Raw genomic sequence first — 21,544 nt, forward strand, 5'->3', positions numbered from 1 at the left:
TTTTAGAAAGCATGAAATTATTCCTTACGATTTCAGAATACCTACTCGTTTCTAATTAAAATCGCACAACAGGATAAATTAATTTTTAACTATAGTTCAAAGAGTGTGAAAAAGATGTCAAAGTAAGCGAGTCAGCGTGAGCTCTGAAGTCACGCGAGATTTCTCCGCGAGATCTTGCTGTTTTCAACATGGCAGGCAGCAAGTTGGTGCTAGAAGGGAGGATAAGTATTATTAGCTTTATCTCAGGACTGGGCGTCATCATAATACCTTTGCTTGTAAAATTCGGCGCTCACATAGACTGGATATTCGATTACCTCACGGACGTGAACGGGAAAATAGCCATTGCGGTGTATATTACAGTTATCAATGGCTTCCTGCTAATCATATACAAGGGACCTTTATACAAGGTAAGACTCCGAGAGAGTGTGTGTGTTGTAGATTGAGCACACATGTAATTACTGTGTCTTTGAACCACTGTGGTGCTATATAACCTACATGTTTTAAACGACGAAGATATCTGGATTTAAAAGGCTACAGGTCTCTCACTGGTAATGACTTGTGTGCAGGTATAATCCTATTACATTAGCTCTCCAATGGGATCTCCTATAGGTTTCTCTGTCAATATAAATAAGCTCCCCGGGAAGACAGCTTACTGTATGTGTATTTGCAGAATCAGGAACTGGTTCACAATTTCCTCCTCCTTTGCTTAATCAGGTGGCTGTTCGAGCCTGCTTTCTTGGATTTGCCTTTGGATGTGGTCTCATTTTAAGTTTAGCAGATACAACATGGACACACTTTGGCTGGTAATTCAACTTTTGTGAAATGGGTTAAGTCTACACATTTAACATACATAAGGACTGAACATAATTCTGAATGGTCTTCGAAGGGAATGAATTTTGTCTTGATAAATAATGTCTTGTTTCACTAGGTATATGTGTTCGCTGTCGTTTTTTCACTACTCTGAGTACCTGGTTACTGCCATGATCAACCCACGCAGTCTGTCTCTAGACTCATTCCTGCTCAACCACAGTGTTGAGTACACAGTAGCAGCGGTTTCCTCCTGGATAGAGTTCACTGTGGAAAAGCTCCTTATTCCAGGTTTGATACGATCTTGGCCAGTGATTCACAGCCAGAGTTTGATTTTGCTTTGTTAAACCTGATGCATAGTAATATAGTGATTGAAGTGAAATTATTCTAAAGTTTAGAGAATTATTATTATTTTTCAACACTTTTTTTTTCTTCTCATTATTGAAAATTTTCCAGTATAACTGAATTTCAGTTTGTCTCATTTCCCCCAGAGATGAAGCAGATGAACTGGCTCTGTCTGGTGGGTCTGGTGATGGTTCTCTGTGGGGAGGGTTTGCGCAAAGCTGCCATGTTGACAGCAGGATCCAACTTTAACCACATAGTGCAGAATGAGAAGGCCCAGAGCCACGTGCTGGTCACCACTGGAGTTTACGCTCTCTTCAGACATCCTTCCTATGTGGGCTGGTTCTACTGGAGCATTGGCACTCAGGTACTTTAACCATTATCTAATTTGAACTTATATTTCTAGTATTTCACAGTACACATTTTTCTAAAGCAACTTCACAAATAATATTTTTTATTAGTATAATAATAGTTATATATTGAAATATTATGACTTCAAATAACTGTTTTTATTTAAATACATTTAAAAATGTAATTTATTCCCATACTGGCAAAGCTTTATTTATAGCAACCATAAATCCAGTCTTCAGTCACATGATATTTATACTCTAATATCACAGTCTGGTAATATTAGAGTATGACTGATGTGGTGCTTGTCATCTGTGTTGAAAATGTTGAAATTTTTTTTCAGTATTCCTCGATTGAGTAGTAAGTTCAGTAGAACTGCATTTCTTTCCTGTTATGTTTGATAAATTTAATGTAATGTGCCCCTCCTGATAAAATCCCCTTTTTTATCAAATAAATACATGCTTGGTGAGCATAAGACACAATAATCATAATTATTCCAAACTTTGACTGGCAGAGTCTAAAAGATATGTTTTGTCTTAAATGTTTTTGTTTTGAACCTTTTTTTTTTTTTTTTTTGCTTATCCTTTTCTCCAGATAATGCTGTGCAACCCAATATGTCTACTGGGATATACAATCGCCAGCTGGCGCTTCTTTCGAGAGCGTATTGAGGAAGAGGAGATCTCGCTCATCCATTTCTTTGGAGAGGACTACATTGAGTACAAAAAGCAGGTCTTCACTGGCTTGCCCTTCATCTCAGGGATCAGGGTCAACTCCTAAAGCCGTACTGCATAGAACGGAGGAAATAGCCTGAAAGTGCACACCTGGACACCTCTGACTGGCACTCTGAGCGAGCTAGTTGCCTGGTGGCATCATGTCGTGCCCTTTGGGGGCGACACAGATATATGAGGTGGCAGCACAGTAAAACTGACCAGCTGATCTGCTCTGAGACACATTGGTCTGCTCTGAGCAGGGTGGAGCTTCCACCAAACACCATCAGAGATACTAGTACACAGACACCACATTCTTCAGCATCTGTCTTGTCTCCTATGCTTCATCACATTTCTGTTCTTACATTTTGTTTTACTGCTACTCGTATGTCATGTATCCTCATATTTACAGTCTTTGCACCATGTCATTTCATACGTTGGTTCCTTATTTTCTTTCTTGTTTTTTTAAATCCCCTGGTGTGGTTAGAAACCTTAGAAGTAAGATTCAAGACATTGGTTTGTTACTAATTCTGAACGTCCAGAGTTTTTCCAGTAGATTTTTAAATCTCTTGAGGTATTTTTATTCAGATACGCTTTAAATTGGACTTAAGATATATAAACTGCAGTGGCCATTTGGACATTGTCCGTTTTGTGTAAAAATTAGTTATCGTGTCTTAAAGATCAACCAAAGCTGATACTTGAGCATACACATTTTAAAACTAATTCCTGACAATCTCTGAATATCTGTGACTTGTTAATGCTGTTGGACAATTTTAATATTATGATTAGAAAAATAAAGGTGTGATAAATTACAGGCTTAATTCCTCTTTTGATTATTTGTTCCCCACTTATGCATATGTCCTGTCGTCTATCTCAAATGCATTAGTGTCTTTTCGTCTTCACGCACTCACTCATTACCAGATCCATGTCTTGTCACTTTCCTTGCACACTTTCACACTTGCATGATAATACAACAAGAAAATCGGTTTCTACGAAGGTGGTACATCAGAGGGCCGAATGCTCGCTGAAGGTTTATGCTGTATCCAAAGTCTTAATCTTTCCGATTTTACATTTCTGGGAGGAAGGCTCCACTCTTCTCCTGGCATGATGTAGCTTATATAGACATTGGGTGAAGAATAGGAATTTCTTGCGCACTTTTAACCAATGACGAGCACTATAATATATGCGTACAGATAATGGACATTTGAACACATGCAATAGGTTTTTATGATGTAAGAGTTGCACTAGGCTTGTGCAAAAGCTAATGGGAGAGGACCACCCTACCTCTTGTATGATAACTGTACCGCTAACATTATTAACATCTTCAGCAAAATGTAACAAACCTTTAAAATAAACACTGTTTATGATGTTTATTTGCTGTGAATCTCTAAAATACAAGCACTGTAAACTAGTAGTTTTTCTCTCTTCCAAGCTTCCGTAAATTAGATTTATATATGTAGATGCTAAACTGACAGCTCACAAGAGCGGTTTCACATTGGTATCTCTTTGCGATTGGCTGTATCAGTGGTGTTCTTCTGCTTGTTTGGCCTGTAGTAATCTTTGTTCTTGGGATTGCTCTCTTCTGATAGGCTGTTTAGAGTCCAGTTGTCCCCAGTGTTACAGGACAGCTCATTACTGTATTGGAGAAGCATGGAATGGCCATTAATGCTTTATAATTAATAACTGTGTGTGTCTATGTCTACATTATATACTTTGAGAAATTGCTGGTAACTCACCTGGGCTGTGTGTCCACAGTAGAGGTACTGTCCTCATACAGCTTCAGCATGATCTCTGTGCGATCATCTTTGAGCTCTTTAGGCTCCTTCAGCCTTTTAAAGATCAAATCAGACTAATTGGGGTGTATATATATATATGAGTATGGGTGAATCCAAAATCAGCTTGGCAAATGACAAAATGCGTTTATTATTATTATTATTTATGTTCATCATTGCTGCATTTATTTGATCAAAAATACATTAAAACATTAATATTGTGCAATATTACTACAATTTTAAATAACCGTTTTCTAATTTAATATCCTTCAGTTAATTCAGTTTTGCCAACACAGGAATAAATCCCCATTTAAAATATACTGAAATGGAAAACAGTTATTTTAAATTGTAGTAATATTTCACAATAGTACTATTTTACTTCTTACTATTAACCACATTCACATTTACTATTTAATTTTTTGATCAAATGAATCATGATAATAAGAGATACCAGATACCAAACTTTTGAACAGTAATGTGTTTATATATAATTGATGTTACTCTATAAGCATTGTCCAGTACCTGGGCTCCAGTCGCTCTTTCACTTTTGCTATGGAGTGAATGTAGGGGCCTATTTGTCTTGAAATAGTGGTCAAATAGGAGTTCTCCTGTTTTAACTGAAGCAGGTCATGAAGTTGTGCTAAAAATGAAGACCAACAAAAATCACTAAACATGGTAACTAATTGCTATAATTGCAGTGAGCAGATAAATCTTAAGCATTTATATACTTACTTACCTTCATATATCTCCTGTTCATTTGCCACCCTCTGTAACGTCTCCTCCCAAATCTAAGAACAAATTTAATTGCACAATGACATCTCTTTTTTACCTCCTCCTACTGTCAGTATTGTTAAGTATTGGCATCTCACCTCCTCGAACATGGCCCGCATGAGCTCGACTGAGGAGTACTCTGCTGAGATCTGTCTGTCCACCTGAACAGACCTCTCCAGAATCTCATTCATGGTGTCAGGTTTGGTAAGTGAGTGGTGCTTGGTCAGGTCTCTGTGGATCTCCTGCACCTGGTCTTTGAGCTTCTGGATTTCTGTCTGCAAAGTCTAGTTTAACAGACATGCAGAACAGTATTGCTTAATTTTCTCTATATGCGTGTAGTGGTTGGACATAATATAATACAATAAATTTTATTTTCCTGTAATTTCCTCTTTGTAAGAATATTAGCCCGGAAAATGGCTAAAAATTAAATATCATGGACTGAACCATGAATGCATAAGAAACTCTTACCCTGTAGCTGTTCTCATAGTTGCAGCAGTGCTCCATAAAAGGCGTCTCTCCGCCCTCCGCCAGCAGGACCTTGGTGCTGATATAACGGTGTGAGGTCGGCCTGTGCACCACCGAGGAGCACAGTGACAAGTCGCTTATGGATGGAGAGTGACACTGCACTGACAGAGATGATTGCATCCTGCAGGAAGATATTAAAAAGATTTAATATGTTTCTTTTTTGAATAAGCATATTTAGTTTGCTTGATTAAACAGACTCACAGTCCACTGGCGTTTCCCAGACCTAAAGCCACACTCCCTGCAGTGGACACTGAACGCCGCTGCCCCAACAGCAAGAGCGGCTCCAGGCAGCGAGCGAACTCGGAGCGATACTCTGTGTTTATCTGTGGAGATAGATTACTGCAGATATAACTTATGCATTGACTCATTTAACGTATTTGAATTTGGTAAACTAACCTTACTGCTCTGTGATGGTCTCAGCCTGTGTGGTAGTTTCACAATCTTCTTAAGTCTCTCCATTAATTGCTGTGTGAGGTAAAAATATCAATTCTAATTCTTATTGTTGGTACCATGTCCTGAAATCGATTTTATTTTTAAATATATTATTTAATACAAATATTTTATTTGTTTGTACTCACATATCCCATGTCTAAGAACTCAAACTTATTTGCTGAGCTTAGGAAGGCAGAACATGTGACAAGGTGAACCTGGAGAGAATTCAATGGAAACATGTCTGAAAGCAAGAAGAATATGTAAAAATATTAAGATGCATGAAGAAAATGCACTTACCTGAAGAGTTGGCAGGAGAGCTGCAAGATGAGATAACTGCTCTTTGAAGGCTCTCTCCTTCTCCTCATGCTGACTAGAAAATAAAAGCACAAAAGAGGATTAGTGTTCCAATAAGTGTTCCTTAAAATCTTTGGTTCAGTTTGTGTGTTGACTTAGATTACATGTATTGTTCTTATATTATTATATATATCAATTATATCTCAAACAACAATATTGTACACACACACACACACACACACACACACACACACACACACACACATATATATATATATATATATATATATATATATATATATATATATATATATATATATATATATATATATATATATATATATATACAGTATATAAGCTATAATAGTGATGCATTGAAATTAAAACAACAATAATTATGTTATGGTTGATAAATGGCAGATATTAAATTTTTGATATTTAAAAACCATGTTACAAAATATTATATTAAAATATTCCAATATAGATACTGACACCTCAAATTACTATAATATCAGCTGATAACTCATATGGTATATTGTGCATCTCTAATAATTAATATTTAATATTTCCCTCCTCTATAATACATTTGTGATCGATTTTTTTTTCTGACAAATAGCATCATGGTACAGTTAGTGCTTTTAATGTCAAGTAACAGACTTTAATGTAGTATGTCTTTTTTTTAAAGTAATATATATTTTATTTACCTTCGTGCTGCTTTGAGTAGAATCTTTTTCCTTTCTGCTAGTCTTTCCTGAGGAAAGAAATAAATGTGAATCACCAATTTTATTATTACTCATTTCATATAAATTTCACCCTTTCAAAAAATATAAAATGAGAAAAAAAAAATCCAAATCATATAAGAGTAGCCAGGGTGAAGAAGTCATGTAATTGTGCATGACACCTGCATATTATTGAACAGAGTGCAGATGGCACTCTCTTCTTCATCCACATTGGCCCTGACCTCTCCAATCATGGCTTTGAGCAGAATAATGGCTTCCCGCGCTGACGTCTGAAGCTCTTTAACAGCCTGAGGAGAGGGAAAAGACTTCAATAGGTGCTTCACAGCTCCACACAATACAGATACAGGTGAAAGAACACATTTCTGTTTGATGAAAAGGATGTGAGAGAAACTCACTAAGACGGCTTGGTCCAATTTTTCACAGCCTTGTATATATGCTGTCTCAATATCAATGCAGTGTGCTCTGTTCTCCCTATGGATTTAGATAAACCCAGATGATTTTGAAATCATATGAGTTTTAGGGTAATTATGTACTCTGTCAGTTAAGTTTATAACTCACACTTGCATGTCTCTGAAGCAGTTGATGCAGAGCATGGACTTTTTCTCCGTGGAAAACATGATGTAGAGTTCCTCATGGAGGGCTGCAATCAGACAGAAATTGCATGAATCTCAAGACTTGTTATTGACAAAATTAACTGTATTAATTTATATTTTGCTGGGGAAACTTCATAACACACACCACATTTTTTGTGGGCTTCTTTGGTGCGCTTTGCCAAGGAGACAATCTCGTGGCAGGAAAACATCTTGGCTTTGTGGGTGGTTTCCCTGCAGTCTCGACACAGTGGCTGGCAACAAGTGTTGCAATAATACATTGCATCCACATCCTGGGGTTTGTGACAGAAGATTCAAATGCGTAACCAGACAAAACCTAATCTTTTTTTAAAAATAAAAATAATGACATTCAGAAGTGCAACATAATTAAACACTGTGCCCAATTTCATTCCACAAACACTGAATCTACTAATGAATCTACAGCTCGACTGCTTTAGTCTGATTCTCAACCAATTCTTGTAATGAAACAGAAAGGTACAATGTAACCGCTGTTTACATCCTGAACAAATTATTCTAATGATTCTTTGAATGACTCTAATCTTTTTAGTGAGTTAAAGTAGTTACTGACTGGTTATTCATATGACAATGTGTTGTTTAATCCTTTTCACTCAGACGTACATCACATTAGGGAAGAAAAGATCTTTAAGGAATGGTTCATCCAAACAAGAATATTTGCTTGAAATGTACTTATCCTCAGGCCATCAAAGATGTAAATGAATTTGCTTATTCATCTGAAATGATTTGGAGAAATAGTCCAAACAGCTGATAAAAACACAATAATCCACAAATAGTTGGCACGACTCTAGTCCATCAATTTATGTCTTGTAAAGTGAAAAGTCTGTATGTTTGTAATAAACAAATTCATCATTTATATGTTTTTAACTCCAAAACGTTGCTTCTAAAATGCGAGCCCCTCTGTAATATTTTTACTTTCTCCAATGATAAAGTTGACTTGTCTGAATCATGCGAGAACTATGCACAGATCAAGCACTGAAAGCGAAAACAGTCCAAAGCAGTTCTAAACAAATATGTGAGTGGATTTTAATGTGAGAGGACAACAGGGGATGGACTTTTAACCTGGATGAAGTGTAGTAATGAATCATGGACTGGAACTTTAGCAAGAACTGACGGTTGAATGACGGATCTGTTTATTAAAAACTGTTTTTCACTACATAAGACATTAACTGATCATCTAAAGTTGCATGAATTATTATAATACTTTTGTTTGGACTCTTATTCTGATGGCACACATTCACTGCAGAGTGCAAGTGACACAATGCTAAATTTAGCCAAACTGTTCCCATAATAAACAACCTCTACACTCTAAAAATGCTGGGTTCTTTCATCCCAACTTTGGGTCATATATGGACTAACCCAACTGTTGGGCTAAATTTTGGTTAGGTTTTCAAATAAAAATTTTAACCCAACAATTTAGTTAGTCCATATTTGACCCAAAAATTGGTTGAAACAACCCAGCATTTTTAAGAGTGTGTAATCTAAATACTGAATTTATGAAATTGCATTTTTTTTTCAAAATATCATATTATTACTATATCAACTAACATTTAGACCTGCCTCCATCCAATCAACCCATGAATAAAATCCCCACCCTACATTTCACTAGTTTCACTCAGTACATCACAATATATGTTTTATGAAGTCTTTATGAAGTGCTTGTTTGAGTGTGGTGATGGTGAAAATGAGACCTGTTTCTTGCACTCCAAATCACAGTTAGCACACTGCACGGTTTCCTCACTGTCTGCTGAACTGTCCACCAAGAACTTCAGGAGTCGATCCTCTGGGGGGAGTGCATTTATTCCTTTCACAACGGACTGATGCCTAAAACGAAACAGACAGGTTTGTGTGCCTGTGCAGAACTTTTGAGCCATTGCCTGATAATGTCTTAGTCATACATCTGGCATTGACGAGGTTATCTCTCCCTCATAGCAACAAGGACACAAATAGCTCTCTTTTGAATTCTGAGATATAACAGACTGATAAACCCCCACAGAGTCAAAAATAGACACAAACATGAGTCTGTCTACTCAAATAAACGTTAATTCCCAGCAAAAAATAAAATAAAATATATATTTTAATATTTCTAAGCTTAATAGTTCAAAGGTTCCATGTGAATTCACTTTCATGAGAAGCATCCACAATGTATTTGACAAAATGTGATTTAAACAATGATATATTGTCCTATACTCTACATTGCATTGCTAATGCATAACAGTGACAAATACATAATACATGCAATCATAATGCCATAATATAACACTCATGCTGCAACACTCACAATTCAACACAAATACTAAGAAGTTTGCAGTAGCCTTTAAATCAACACTCAACCAGTGAAAAACAAATTCATACTTACTCTAACATGCTGCTTTACAAAGACCACCAACTTTTTTCCATTTTTTATAGGTGCAAGATCTACAGTGTGTGATTAAGCTTGTGCTAGGCTTACTATATGGAAGCAGAAGGGTGAGCACACAGGCATTTCAGCCATCTCTAACTGTAGCCAGCCCAGGACTCATGTATCCAATTTCAAGTGTCAGATAGTGTTAGGTTTATTGTTTGATACCACAGTGGCCTTGGCAGAATCTACCCAGAGACTTTCGATTAAGTCCAACACAAAGGCATGGTTTACGTTGCAGCTGTTGAAGGTAATCTCTCCTACAAATGCCCCTGGCACCATACAGTTGACCAGGCAATGTTGTTTGACCATTTAGATCTATAAATACAATGTTAGATTTTTCAAATGCACACGCCATGATTATGAACGCCCATTTCCACCATGGAATGAAGTAATAGCAACTTTTTGATTTAACATATAACAATTCTGACTTTTTCACAGAATTGCTAGAAAAAAGAAAAATAATTGTTAGATATAAAATCTGAATTTATATTTCAAAGAGTTTTTATTATTTACTTTTTATTATAAGTCAAAATTGTGATATAAAAAGTTACAATTCCCTATTAATTTGTATAATTATGCTTAATGCATTGATAATAATGCATATTTATTTTTGTATTTTTTGTGAATTGTCAGAATAAGGTGATCAAGGATTAAATCAAGTCAATTCTTACCGACAGAGAGGGCAAGTCAGTCGGCTGTCTATGGCCCTTCCACGGAGGCAGCTAGCACAGAACGTATGGTAACAGTCCAGTAAACATGGATGCTCGTACTGTTCTTGGCACAAATGGCACACCAGAGGATGGCAGTTGGCACTGTCGAGGTCATAGAGATTATCCAGAGAGGAAAAGATCTCTCCAGACATCTGAAAATATAATAAGACCTTCAGATACTCTGATATAGTTTATGTGAGAACACATTTCATCGAATCAGAAAATATACTTAAAGCTGCAGTCTGTACATTTGGCTCTTTGTCGCCCTCTCTGTTTGGAAACCTGCAATTACAGCTGATTACAGAATTATCTTCCTTGGGTGGGTTGTGCGCCGGTGCAGCTCCAGCGGCGGATGAATCTGTTTTGAGAAGTACGTGTAGCATTCAGTCACCGCACTGGTGTGAATATTTACTGTACTTCGCAATCACAGATTCTAGCCTACGTCTTGTAATATATGACCCAATTAAGAATTTTCACCGTATATTGTCAACTGAACAAGTAACAAGTCGGCCACGTTTTGTTCTGACCAACTGAGGGAAAAAGCATTACAATAAATTGCGCTACCAATAGTGATTCAATCTAACGATCGGTTAGCTTATATCACATCAAACAATGTAAATTATCTTTATTGTTATACTTTATTAATGTTAACAACATCAGCATTGCCTGTAGTGTGTATTAGACTGTAGATTTTAAAATCTGTAGACCATTTGAATTTCAAATCAAGAAGTTACTTTAATCCAAAAAGCTAATTATGCTCCCTTCGAACTGGTTTTCTTTAAAATACAAATCTTGTGTAATCCCAGGCTATCTGTAATCAGAAGCACAAACTGGAAAATAATTTAATTCCATTCATTTGTGTTTCCTAAACACATAGTCCTTTCTGGATTACAATCCGCTATCAAAAAGGCTATAACAATATCTGTGAGAAAAGGCTATAAACGGTCCGCCACCTGCAGGATCCTCACATGCGATAGCCTACAGACGTGAAGTAATGATGCGGCAGCATGCTAGAATTTCCCGCAAATTCCTACTTGTACCACTCAAATGACAAAACATTATTATAAGCTAACCAATGTGACACTGGCTTGTTATGTACTTGCTCAAATATTGATTTGATTTGATTGAAAATTTGTAAACCAAAAAATAATTTACGGACTGCAGCTTTAAAAAGTTATTTGAGATCCAAGGTCAGTAGTCATTATTGAAGCTATAAACCAGAAACAAGACTCTGAATGAGGCCCTACGCTCCGAAGCAACAATAGATACAACCTAAAAGATACAGAAAGAGTAAATGTACATATTTAATTAACATATAATGAATATATGAATACCTTGTGCCGTCCGAGCGCTTCTGCTGTGTGAAGGTTCTCTGAGGGTTTCTAGATGCAGAATGACTTCAACAACAAACAACCAATGGACACTCCTGTATCTGCTGTATGGGTGATCATCTGTAGGGGCCAGAATACTCATTCCCTGATTATACAACACAAACCAGATGCCATTGTCTGTCAGAAGCAGAGCCCAGGTAGCTAAAAATAAATCACACATACCTTGCTTAAACTAACATGCAAACTAACATGTCATATCAGAATAATGGCGTCACTCAAAACATTAGTTCATTAAATTAGATCTTTTTATATATACGTGTAAAAATTTAAGTTTGTGGGTCCTTTTCTACGAAAGATCAACGCTTTTGTTCACATTTAAAAGGAAATGTCTGTCATAATTTCCTCATCCTCTAATCATTCCAAATTCGTCAAGAAATGAACGTTACTATCTTCTGTGGGTTACAAGTTATGGTCAGATTAACGTTATTCAAACGTCTCCTTTTGTGTTCCATGGGAAACACAATTAATATATTTGTATGGTCAAATTGTACCTTATTAATGTACCAGAATATCTTACATTATTATTATTATTGGGTTAACCGTCGATTATTATAGCCAACAACAGACAAATCGAACACATCGATTACATCAGCGCTAGATTAAACAGTCTGTGACGTCCCGCTCGCGCAGTCGTGCTTCTTCCTCTCGACGAAATATCTCGCGATGGCGCCTGTTGTAAGTTTGAACATACGGACCTAGTCATTAAAATAACAGACGTTTCCATTCATGATCATGCATACACATCATTCGAGATTGAATGACAAACACAATCGCTGTCACCAAATAAGTTTAGTAATAATAACTCGGTTCGTAAAGCCATCGTTATGTATCACTGAATGAACAACGTGCAGCCAGATTCACAGATAACCTGATTTCAGCCTTGCACATTATATTAATATGAACGGTTTTGTTATTCTGATGACAATGACAGGACTATTATAGACACAAGACTTAAAGTATACATGTTCTTTTATTTACTTGCAGAGGAAGCATCAGAGCTCTAAAGGTGGAAAGAAGAAGAAGCAGGTCCTGAAGTTCACGCTGGACTGCACGCATCCCGTTGAAGACGGCATTATGGATGCTTCAAACTTTGTAAGCAGATCAAGTCCTTATAAAGCCTTGTGTAAAACTGTCTTTATTATACTGTAGCAGTCACATAACTACTAGCTGTTTGAGTTTATGACCTGTCATTTGCGTGCGTGGATACAGGAGCAGTTCCTACAGGAGCGCATCAAAGTCAATGGTAAAGCAGGAAACCTGGGAGGCGGAGTGGTCACCATTGAAAGAAGCAAGAGCAAAATCACTGTTTCTTCTGAGGTGCCCTTCTCTAAGAGGTGTGTGTGTGTGTTTTGCCAAATCTAGACTTCGTATAGCCAATTAACTGCAACTTATCAGTTTTTATGCCACTGTTCTCATCTTTTCTGCAGGTACCTGAAATACCTTACAAAGAAATACTTAAAGAAGAACAATCTCAGAGACTGGTTGCGTGTTGTGGCTAACACTAAAGAAAGCTACGAGCTTCGCTACTTCCAGATCAACCAGGATGAGGAAGAAGAGGAGGATGAAGATTAAAAAAAAATTCCCTTTAAATAAATTCATATATGACTACATTTTATATATCCAGATATTGTTCTTTATCATTGGCGTTTTGACATTAAACACACACCTATTTATTCATATTAATCTACCACAAAAATTGAAGTGGCATCAGATGTTTTCTTTCATATTGTGGTGTACATCGGAGTGAAACATTATTATTAGAAAATATTTTTTGTTTCGTCAGTTTGAATTTTAAGCTGTGGGAATTGGAGGAGTGGAGGAAGATGAGATTGCATAGGGTTTATGCGTGATTGGAGAGAAAAAAACTGCACCTCCATATACCAACTTACATTAACCTTTATTTAATATTAAGAAAAAAAAATAGAATTCAGAATAGGAGTTGCAATTCCAGTTCCTGTACAGACATAAACTGCCTAAACAAGTGAACACATTTCTTACACCATTTAAAATTATGGAACAGAAAACATCAGTTGGTGGCTCGCGTATTGACTTACAAACGGATTATGAAACAAAAAGTGATTAGTTTAAGTCCAGGGGAACACAAAGAAATGGCACAGTATTCAACATATTGCATGAAATGATGCTCTTTAAAGACACTGTGGTCCCAGATGATGGGACAATCCTACTCTTCTCAACATCAAGTCCATTATTTCAAACATGCTAACATCAACACATGAGAACAGCATTTCTGTAGTTAACAATACTAGCAAGGGCATAAACATTAAGGATTTACATTTCTAAAAAAGGTAGAATGAATTTAATAAAAATCTCACAGCTGATGTCTCATTTGCATTGCAGGAGTTGATAATACTTCCCTGATCAGATTAACAAGAGTCTGTATCTAAAGACAGAGAGGGAAAAAAAACGTACACATTAGCTACGTGGTCTTGAGGAAAATGATGTTCTTATGTATGGTGATGATAACGTGGAGCTGGAAGTAATGAAAGTGATGTTTAAAAGATGAAGTGCCCCATAACACTTGAGTTGTCATAGGACTAAATGAACTTCCTCAGCCTGAATCACCTCACTTAAAAAGGCACAAGAATGGAGTGAGTTTGTCTTTTAGTTAACCACTAGCCCATTGATAGTCTGCATTAGAATGATTTAGCACCAGTTTTTGGAAGAGAGCAGACATGGATCTCACAGTCATCGTTATGGAAAAATAAACAACAAAATCTGTGATAAACTTGCATTAGGAATGTAGAAGTAAAAGAGAATGGATCCAGTGGAATCCGAGTGCTCTGAGTAGTTGCTGGTTCTATTGTGAAAATAAAACAGGCATGTGATGCCACAATTACCACTCTGAAATGCCAGAGCCTGGACAGATCAGTTAACGCAACTCCTTTCATACTTTTATCCGACATGTGGCTTGTCTTTCAAAAATGCAATATGATGTTGAAAAATAAAGGAAAATCCCATCCCAATCAAACTGTGATTACCCAGGTGACCTAATGAGCAGAGGCATTCCATAAAAAAAGCCCCTGGAGAAAATCTGAATTGTGTCCAATCAGACTGTGCGAGGGTTGTATTCGGGAAGCTTCTTGATCTTTTCTTTCTCCTCCTCGGTGTCTTGCCGAGCAATAACCAGGGAGTGAGAATAACCCATCACCACCTGAAAAGACAGTTTTCAGTTGCATAGCCATACGATTATATCGCATAGAACTGAATTCTGGTAGGATATGATTCATGTTTTTGACAGCAGAACTCACCTGTTCGGGGTACACGCCATCCAGAGTTTTGACCTCTTGAGCAGTGGTGGATGACTTGGGTTTGTTGTCACCATACCCCTAAAAATGCAAAATTGAAATATGAGACACTTGCCATCTTACACTATTGAAGGAAGCCTTTTATGCCAATTCATTTAATAAAGAACAGGGTAAACAGTAATATTGTGAAATTCAATGTTATTACATTTTTAAGTGTTTCTATTGTAATATATTTTAAAATGTTCCTTTTTTTTCCAGTGATGGCAAAGCTGAATTTTCAGCAGCCATTACATCAGTTTACAGTGTCACATGATCCTTTAGAAATCATTCTAACATACTAATTTTCTTCTTAAGAGACATTTATAATCAATGCTGAAAACAGTTAGTACAACTGTTCAAATCTTTCTGTGGAAACCATCCTACACATACGTACATATATACATATACACACACACACACGTTATTGACTTAATTCTTAAACAAGTTTTAACAGAACACAGATAAACATACCAGCTCTCCAAATGTGGGTGATGGTCCCCAGCTAATGGTGCTATCATCTGCTGCTATGATAATACTGCTCTTCCTGAGAGGAGTTATAGAAAACACCTAATCAACATTCTGAAAGCGTCTAAATATTTTATAAAACACATTTTTAGAGTCCTCTGTTTTTACTTACCCACAGGCCAGACTGCGAACCTTCCATCCGCACAGATCCTGCACAGCTTTGGGGTACATGGTGGACTCACGGGATGTGTTCGTCACGCCCCAGAAAAACAGACCACCTGAAAAATAAAAAGCAGCATTAACCACAAATATATGATGGGTATGATAGGCTGCCCCCCTACCCAAACACAGAGGAAATACACTTACCCATTTCACTGACAGCAAAGGAACACTGATAGCCACAGTATATTTGAGTTGCTCCACGGCCAGGGAAGTCAAAGAGCTTGACTAACCGTGGGACCATCTCATCTTTCTGCTCGGTGTGGCCTAATCGTCCATATCCCCCAAATCCCCATGAGAAAACACGCTTTTGGGAATCTAGCACCAGCTGCATGGACGCAACAACAAAATGTTACTTAATTTATATTTGACTTGCACTACAACCCACAAACTCGCTACTCACTGTATGATTGGCCCCACATGCTACATCCCGAGCCACGACATTGGGCACAGGAAGCACTTGGCCATCCTTGGTCTTCTCAATAAAAATGGCCACCCGTCTAGGGATCAGCTCACAGTCAAACTCAATGCGCTGGGCACGAGCGATGAACTTGCCGTCGGAGTTATGCCCTTTTAGATACAGAATAAAAAGAGTTAATAATCCATACAGATGTTTTTGGTGAATTTATTTTAATTAAACCCCATTTTAGTACTGTGTTACCTAGTTGGCCATATTCCGGGCAACCGAAAGAATAAATGTTCCCCTTGCAGTCCACAATCATACTGAACTCTGCACCACAGGCTACTTTGACTATCGGCTGCCCATTGTACTGGATCTGTAGGTAAATCATTGCAGTTGTTTGGTGGAACATTAAAAAAACATATTACATTAAAGCCCCATTAAGCAAGTGAAACCCAAAAAGAGTCTTACTGTAGCTGGGCTGAGCACAGCATCGGTCTGATTGCCCTGACCTAGCTGCCCTAGTTTGTTTTCTCCAAACGAGTAGACAGTACCATTTTCTGTGAAACAAAAAATAACACCACCACATTTGCAGTTATATTATTATAAAAACACAATTATATTAAAGCAATTATAATACCACATTTCACAAAAGTTTACACACCTGTTAAAGCCATGGTGTGGTTTCTACCACAAGCAGCTGCTACGATCACTTCCTCCCCCAGGGCCTCAACTATCTTCGGAGCCTCCAGTCGTTTAGTGTCTCCATGACCCAACTGCCCTTTTTCATTACGACCTGATAAATAAATAGATTAGACAGATTAGACCGACAGACAGAGACTAGACAGACAGAGAGACTAGACCGAGAGATTACACAGACCAGACAGACAGACTAGAGAGACAGATCAGACAAACAGACTAGAAAGACAGACTAGAGAGACAGATCAGACAGACAGACTAGAGAGACAGATCAGACAGACAGACTAGAGAGACAGATCAGACAGACAGACTAGAGAGACAGATCAGACAGACAGACTAGAGAGACAGATCAGACAGACATACTAGAGAGACAGACTAGAGAGACAGATCAGACAGACAGACTAGAGAGACAGATCAGACAGACAGACTAGAAAGACAGACAGGACAGATTAGAGAGAAAGACAGACAGATTAGACAGACAGACATGCATACAGACAGATTAGACAAACTAGACGGACAGACCGATAGATTAGAGAAAGACAGATTAGAGAGAAATACAGAGATTAGACAGAAAAACAAACAGATTAGACAAACAGATTAGACAGACCCAAGAGACATACAAACAGACAGATTAGACAGACCAGACAGACCCACATATTAGACAGACAGATAAAACAGATTAGACAGACAGATAAAACAGTTTAGACAGACAGATTAGACAAAAAGACAGACACACAGATTTGACAGAAAAAAAGAAAACCAGATTAGACAGACATACAGACAGACAAAGACATATTACAGAAAAAGACAGACAGACCAGTCAGAAAGACAGACAGATTAGACCGACCAGACACACAGACTAGACCGACACACAGACTAGACCGACACACAGACTAGACCGACTGATAAAACAATAGACAGGCAGATTAGACAGACAGAATATACAGACCAGAGAGACACACAAACAGATTATACAGACAGATTAGACATATTATACAGACATATTAGACGGAAATACAGACAGATTAGACAGAAAGACAGACAGATTAGACAGAAAGACAGACAGAAAGACAGACAGATTAGACAAAGACAGACAGATTAGACAAAGACAGACAGATTAGACCGACCGATAAAACAATAGACAGGCAGATTAGACAGACAGAATATACAGACCAGAGAGACACACAAACAGATTATACAGACAGATTAGACATATTATACAGACATATTAGACGGAAATACAGACAGATTAGACAGAAAGACAGACAGATTAGACAGAAAGACAGACAGAAAGACAGACAGATTAGACAAAGACAGACAGATTAGACAAAGACAGACAGATTAGACAAAGACAGACAGATTAGACCGACCGATAAAACATTAGACAGGCAGATTAGACAGACAGAATATACAGACCAGAGAGACACACAAACAGATTATACAGACAGATTAGACATATTATACAGACATATTAGACGGAAATACAGACAGATTAGACAGAAAGACAGACAGATTAGACAGAAAGACAGACAGATTAGACAGAAAGACAGACAGATTAGACAGAAAGACAGACAAAGACAGACAGATTAGACAAAGACAGACAGATTAGACAAAGACAGACAGATTAGACAAAGACAGACAGATTAGACCGACCGATAAAACATTAGACAGGCAGATTAGACAGACAGAATATACAGACCAGAGAGACATACAAACAGATTATACAGAAAAACAGACATTAGACAGAAAGACAGACAGATTAGACAGACAGACAGATCAGACAGACACATTTATGAGGGCTGGGTTAAAATCCAGCATAAAACAAGAAAGACTGTTCTTGTGTAGACACTTACCCCAGCTCCAGAGTTTGCCGTCTGTAGTGATGATGACACTGTGGGCAGCACAGGGTCCAGACACCACACAGCTAACCTGGACATCATTGAGACACCCGTAGCGATGGGGGCCCCACAGATTCTGCCCAAGGTTCCTGTAAGCAGCTGCAAAAAAAAAAAAAAAAAAAAAAAAAAAACAGACATGCATGAAAACTATATCAAAGGTGAAAATTCTATAAATGACTGCAACCCACACACTTCCTCTTTCTTATTTTTAGTGTGAAGTTGATTTTTGCACCTGGCCGATTTGTCTCATGTTTTCAGTGTGAGATGCTGGTATCTCAAAAACTTCCCTACTGTGAAGATTAAAATATGATTGATATCAGTTATTGCAACTCATCTCTTATCTCACAAAGAAGAATAAATTCACTGCTAAACATTCAGTTAGCATGTACTTTAATAGTGGATCTATTTGTTTTAGTTAATGTTTTTGTTCAGCAAAGATGCATTAAAAGGCATAAAAAGCAAGCAAGATCTATTAAATTGTGAAGTACTGTTACAAAAAAATATAGACTTAAAATAAATGTTGTTCTTTTGAATATTCTATTGATTGGGAAAACCTGAAGAAAAAAAATGTATCAGTTTCCATAAAAATATCAGCAGCACAATGTTTTTTTTTAACCAAATCAGCATTTTATTTTATAATGATTTCTGAAGTATGTGTGAGACTGAAGTCCATAATCACAAGAATAAATCATTTTTTAAAAACCTTAAAATAGCAAATAGTATTTCACAATATTACTTTACTGTATTGCTTATCCAAAAAACGTAGACTTGGTGAGCTTAAGAGAGCATAAGAAACATCTTACTGATTTTTTTTTTTTTTTAATTACTGCACTTCACAAAAAATATTTCCATATTTTGGTTTGATCATATATCTAGATGCTATATGTATTTTTATATAACTGCACTTTCAGGTCTGTCTTGTCTATGGCAGCAGAAACAGTGATCATAAACAGTGCTTATCAGCATCTTCAAGAGAAAATCCCATGGTGCAAACTAAAGTGTGAATTAAGTTCTGGTTTCACAAGGTCTCATTAACAGATTTAATACAGATGACTCACTCAGGCGAGACTACTCTTCTAATGCCTTTAAAACTATACTGTAACCCAGATTTCTCTGGCTCATGCGTGATCATACCTTGCTGTTTTGGCACTTCTTTTCTGCCAATCAGGTCCCAGTTGGTGGCTCCAAAAACAAGCAACTGACCTTTGACTTTGGGAACCTCGAGATTCTGAAATACAGAATCAGAAATTGCAAGAAATCCATCAACAATCCATTAACAGTTTTCAGACTGAGCTCCAGAGACCCCATTGATGTCCTTACAATCTTCTCCTTCACATCATCCGCCACAGTGACCGGCTGCAGACCGGCTTTAGCTGCAGGTTTCCCAGGTTTCTTTGAGTTTTCCTGTTCAAAGTCATCAAACTCGTCGTCACTGCTAAACTCCCTTTCCTTTTTCTTTCCACCTCCTCGTTTTCTCTTCATTCCACCGTTCCCAGACACATCTGTCACCTTCTTGCGTGGCATAGTTAAAATCCCTACAATAAACACAAAAAAAGTAATAAGCGAACAGTTTACCTTTCCGACTACAATTTAATAGAAAGATGAATCAAACGAGTCGAAACATGGGAATGAAGACACAAAGTCAATGTGATCCATATTCCTTGTTGGTTCAAATCCCCAATTATCTCACAGTAAAATAATCCTTAAGAAAACACACACATGCTCTGCTTATTAATAATGCCAATGTCTTATTTCTTCCTATATCTAAAGATATAAATATAAAGCGTTATGAAAGCAGCAGTCTCGTGCAATGCTAAAACACTAGCAGCGCTGTAACAAAAGAATCAGCATCAACGCGTCTGTCTCACTCGTCTCCATTTGTTTCTTTGTTATGTTTTATAATGCAGCAGCCGGTTAGCCAACTAGCACCGCTCTGCTTCAACCAGACTAGTAACTAAACTACTCCCTTACCCACGTGTTATATCTACCCTGTCCCGTAAAAACGGTCCAAATCATCAAATTATGCCCCACAGAGAGTGCATTTTGAAAGACATAACGTTTACAGTTGTGTATGATGGAGACGTAGCCGTGTTAGCATGCTACATTGCATTTGCATCCGAAGCCGCGATCATAAACATCGTTAATGTCATAACTCACCTGAGTAAAAGTTTCCCCTGTCTACTTTAAATACAAATATCTAAGTTCACGGAATATAGCCGCGTTTAAGTAAGTGGCTGTGGCTTGGTGTCTTGTGCTAAAGATGCGATTATTATATAAGTGGATTTCCTGATTCAGATGCTCTACTTATGTCTGTCTGTCCGTCTTCCTCGTTTTTTGATTGATTCGGAACAAAAGAGTCTCAGCCTCGCGATCACACCACGTGGGTGCAGCACACACTCAAGGCTTAAGTCGCTCACGTCTTGCAAAGAACTAGCGCAGTTTGTAGAATACAATCTTAAAGCAAATGCACATTTAACGTAATTTTACATCCATTCGTGTAGAAGTACACGGAAAAGTTTATCTTACTTTAAAGCATGTAAGATTACCTGTGTTATTTCTAATGAAAGTGATGAGCTCAAGAGGTCTTTTCTTCAATTTTACTATGTTAATTTCGGTTCAGATGTACAAAAAAAAAAGAAAAACTCATTTAACTTTCATGGCATTGAGCGTGTAGTCCACAAAACAAAAA

General features: G+C 37.3%; 4 protein-coding genes across 6 annotated transcripts; 2 read left to right on the forward strand and 2 right to left on the reverse strand.

The window, feature by feature from the left end:
- The first annotated feature begins 148 nt into the window (after positions 1–148).
- Positions 149–2,851, forward strand: LOC113068872 (protein-S-isoprenylcysteine O-methyltransferase-like). The gene is made up of 5 exons (XM_026241749.1): positions 149–407; positions 715–803; positions 929–1,098; positions 1,299–1,516; positions 2,092–2,851. Exons 1-5 carry the CDS (start codon positions 189–191, stop codon positions 2,272–2,274), a joined length of 879 nt encoding a protein of 292 aa, XP_026097534.1. The 5' UTR covers positions 149–188; the 3' UTR covers positions 2,275–2,851.
- Positions 2,852–2,963: 112 nt separating this feature from the next.
- rnf207b (ring finger protein 207b) lies at positions 2,964–11,967 on the reverse strand. Of its 2 annotated transcripts, none has more exons than XM_026241747.1 (18): positions 11,813–11,967; positions 10,440–10,630; positions 9,056–9,188; positions 7,477–7,621; positions 7,297–7,378; positions 7,134–7,209; positions 6,900–7,025; positions 6,703–6,749; positions 6,002–6,074; positions 5,851–5,919; positions 5,669–5,737; positions 5,474–5,595; positions 5,216–5,393; positions 4,846–5,031; positions 4,713–4,764; positions 4,499–4,616; positions 3,941–4,033; positions 2,964–3,839 (listed from the first exon to the last, which is right to left on the reverse strand). In XM_026241747.1, the coding sequence occupies exons 2-18, from the start codon at positions 10,628–10,630 to the stop codon at positions 3,695–3,697; spliced, it is 1,905 nt and encodes a 634-aa protein (XP_026097532.1). In that variant the 5' UTR covers positions 11,813–11,967; the 3' UTR covers positions 2,964–3,694. The 2 variants fall into 2 exon arrangements, with proteins under 2 accessions (XP_026097532.1, XP_026097533.1); XM_026241748.1 differs by lacking the exon at positions 11,813–11,967 and adding an exon at positions 9,724–10,083 and having other exon boundaries at positions 10,440–10,575.
- A 485-nt stretch (positions 11,968–12,452) lies between these two features.
- On the forward strand, positions 12,453–13,479 carry LOC113068876 (60S ribosomal protein L22-like). Its single transcript, XM_026241759.1, has 4 exons — positions 12,453–12,544; positions 12,854–12,961; positions 13,079–13,203; positions 13,297–13,479. Exons 1-4 carry the CDS (start codon positions 12,533–12,535, stop codon positions 13,439–13,441), a joined length of 390 nt encoding a protein of 129 aa, XP_026097544.1. The 5' UTR covers positions 12,453–12,532; the 3' UTR covers positions 13,442–13,479.
- A 268-nt stretch (positions 13,480–13,747) lies between these two features.
- On the reverse strand, positions 13,748–21,538 carry LOC113068875 (protein RCC2 homolog). Of its 2 annotated transcripts, none has more exons than XM_026241758.1 (13): positions 21,402–21,538; positions 20,176–20,390; positions 19,990–20,083; positions 18,811–18,954; positions 16,923–17,054; positions 16,730–16,818; positions 16,520–16,634; positions 16,262–16,428; positions 16,006–16,186; positions 15,812–15,917; positions 15,646–15,718; positions 15,139–15,216; positions 13,748–15,041 (listed from the first exon to the last, which is right to left on the reverse strand). In XM_026241758.1, exons 2-13 carry the CDS (start codon positions 20,377–20,379, stop codon positions 14,937–14,939), a joined length of 1,488 nt encoding a protein of 495 aa, XP_026097543.1. In that variant the 5' UTR covers positions 20,380–20,390; positions 21,402–21,538; the 3' UTR covers positions 13,748–14,936. The 2 variants fall into 2 exon arrangements, with proteins under 2 accessions (XP_026097543.1, XP_026097542.1); XM_026241757.1 differs by lacking the exon at positions 21,402–21,538 and adding an exon at positions 21,013–21,213.
- Positions 21,539–21,544: the final 6 nt, after the last annotated feature.

The sequence above is a fragment of the Carassius auratus genome, unplaced genomic scaffold (genome assembly GCF_003368295.1).
Source record: "Carassius auratus strain Wakin unplaced genomic scaffold, ASM336829v1 scaf_tig00000254, whole genome shotgun sequence".
In the NCBI taxonomy this organism is placed as follows: domain Eukaryota; kingdom Metazoa; phylum Chordata; class Actinopteri; order Cypriniformes; family Cyprinidae; genus Carassius; species Carassius auratus.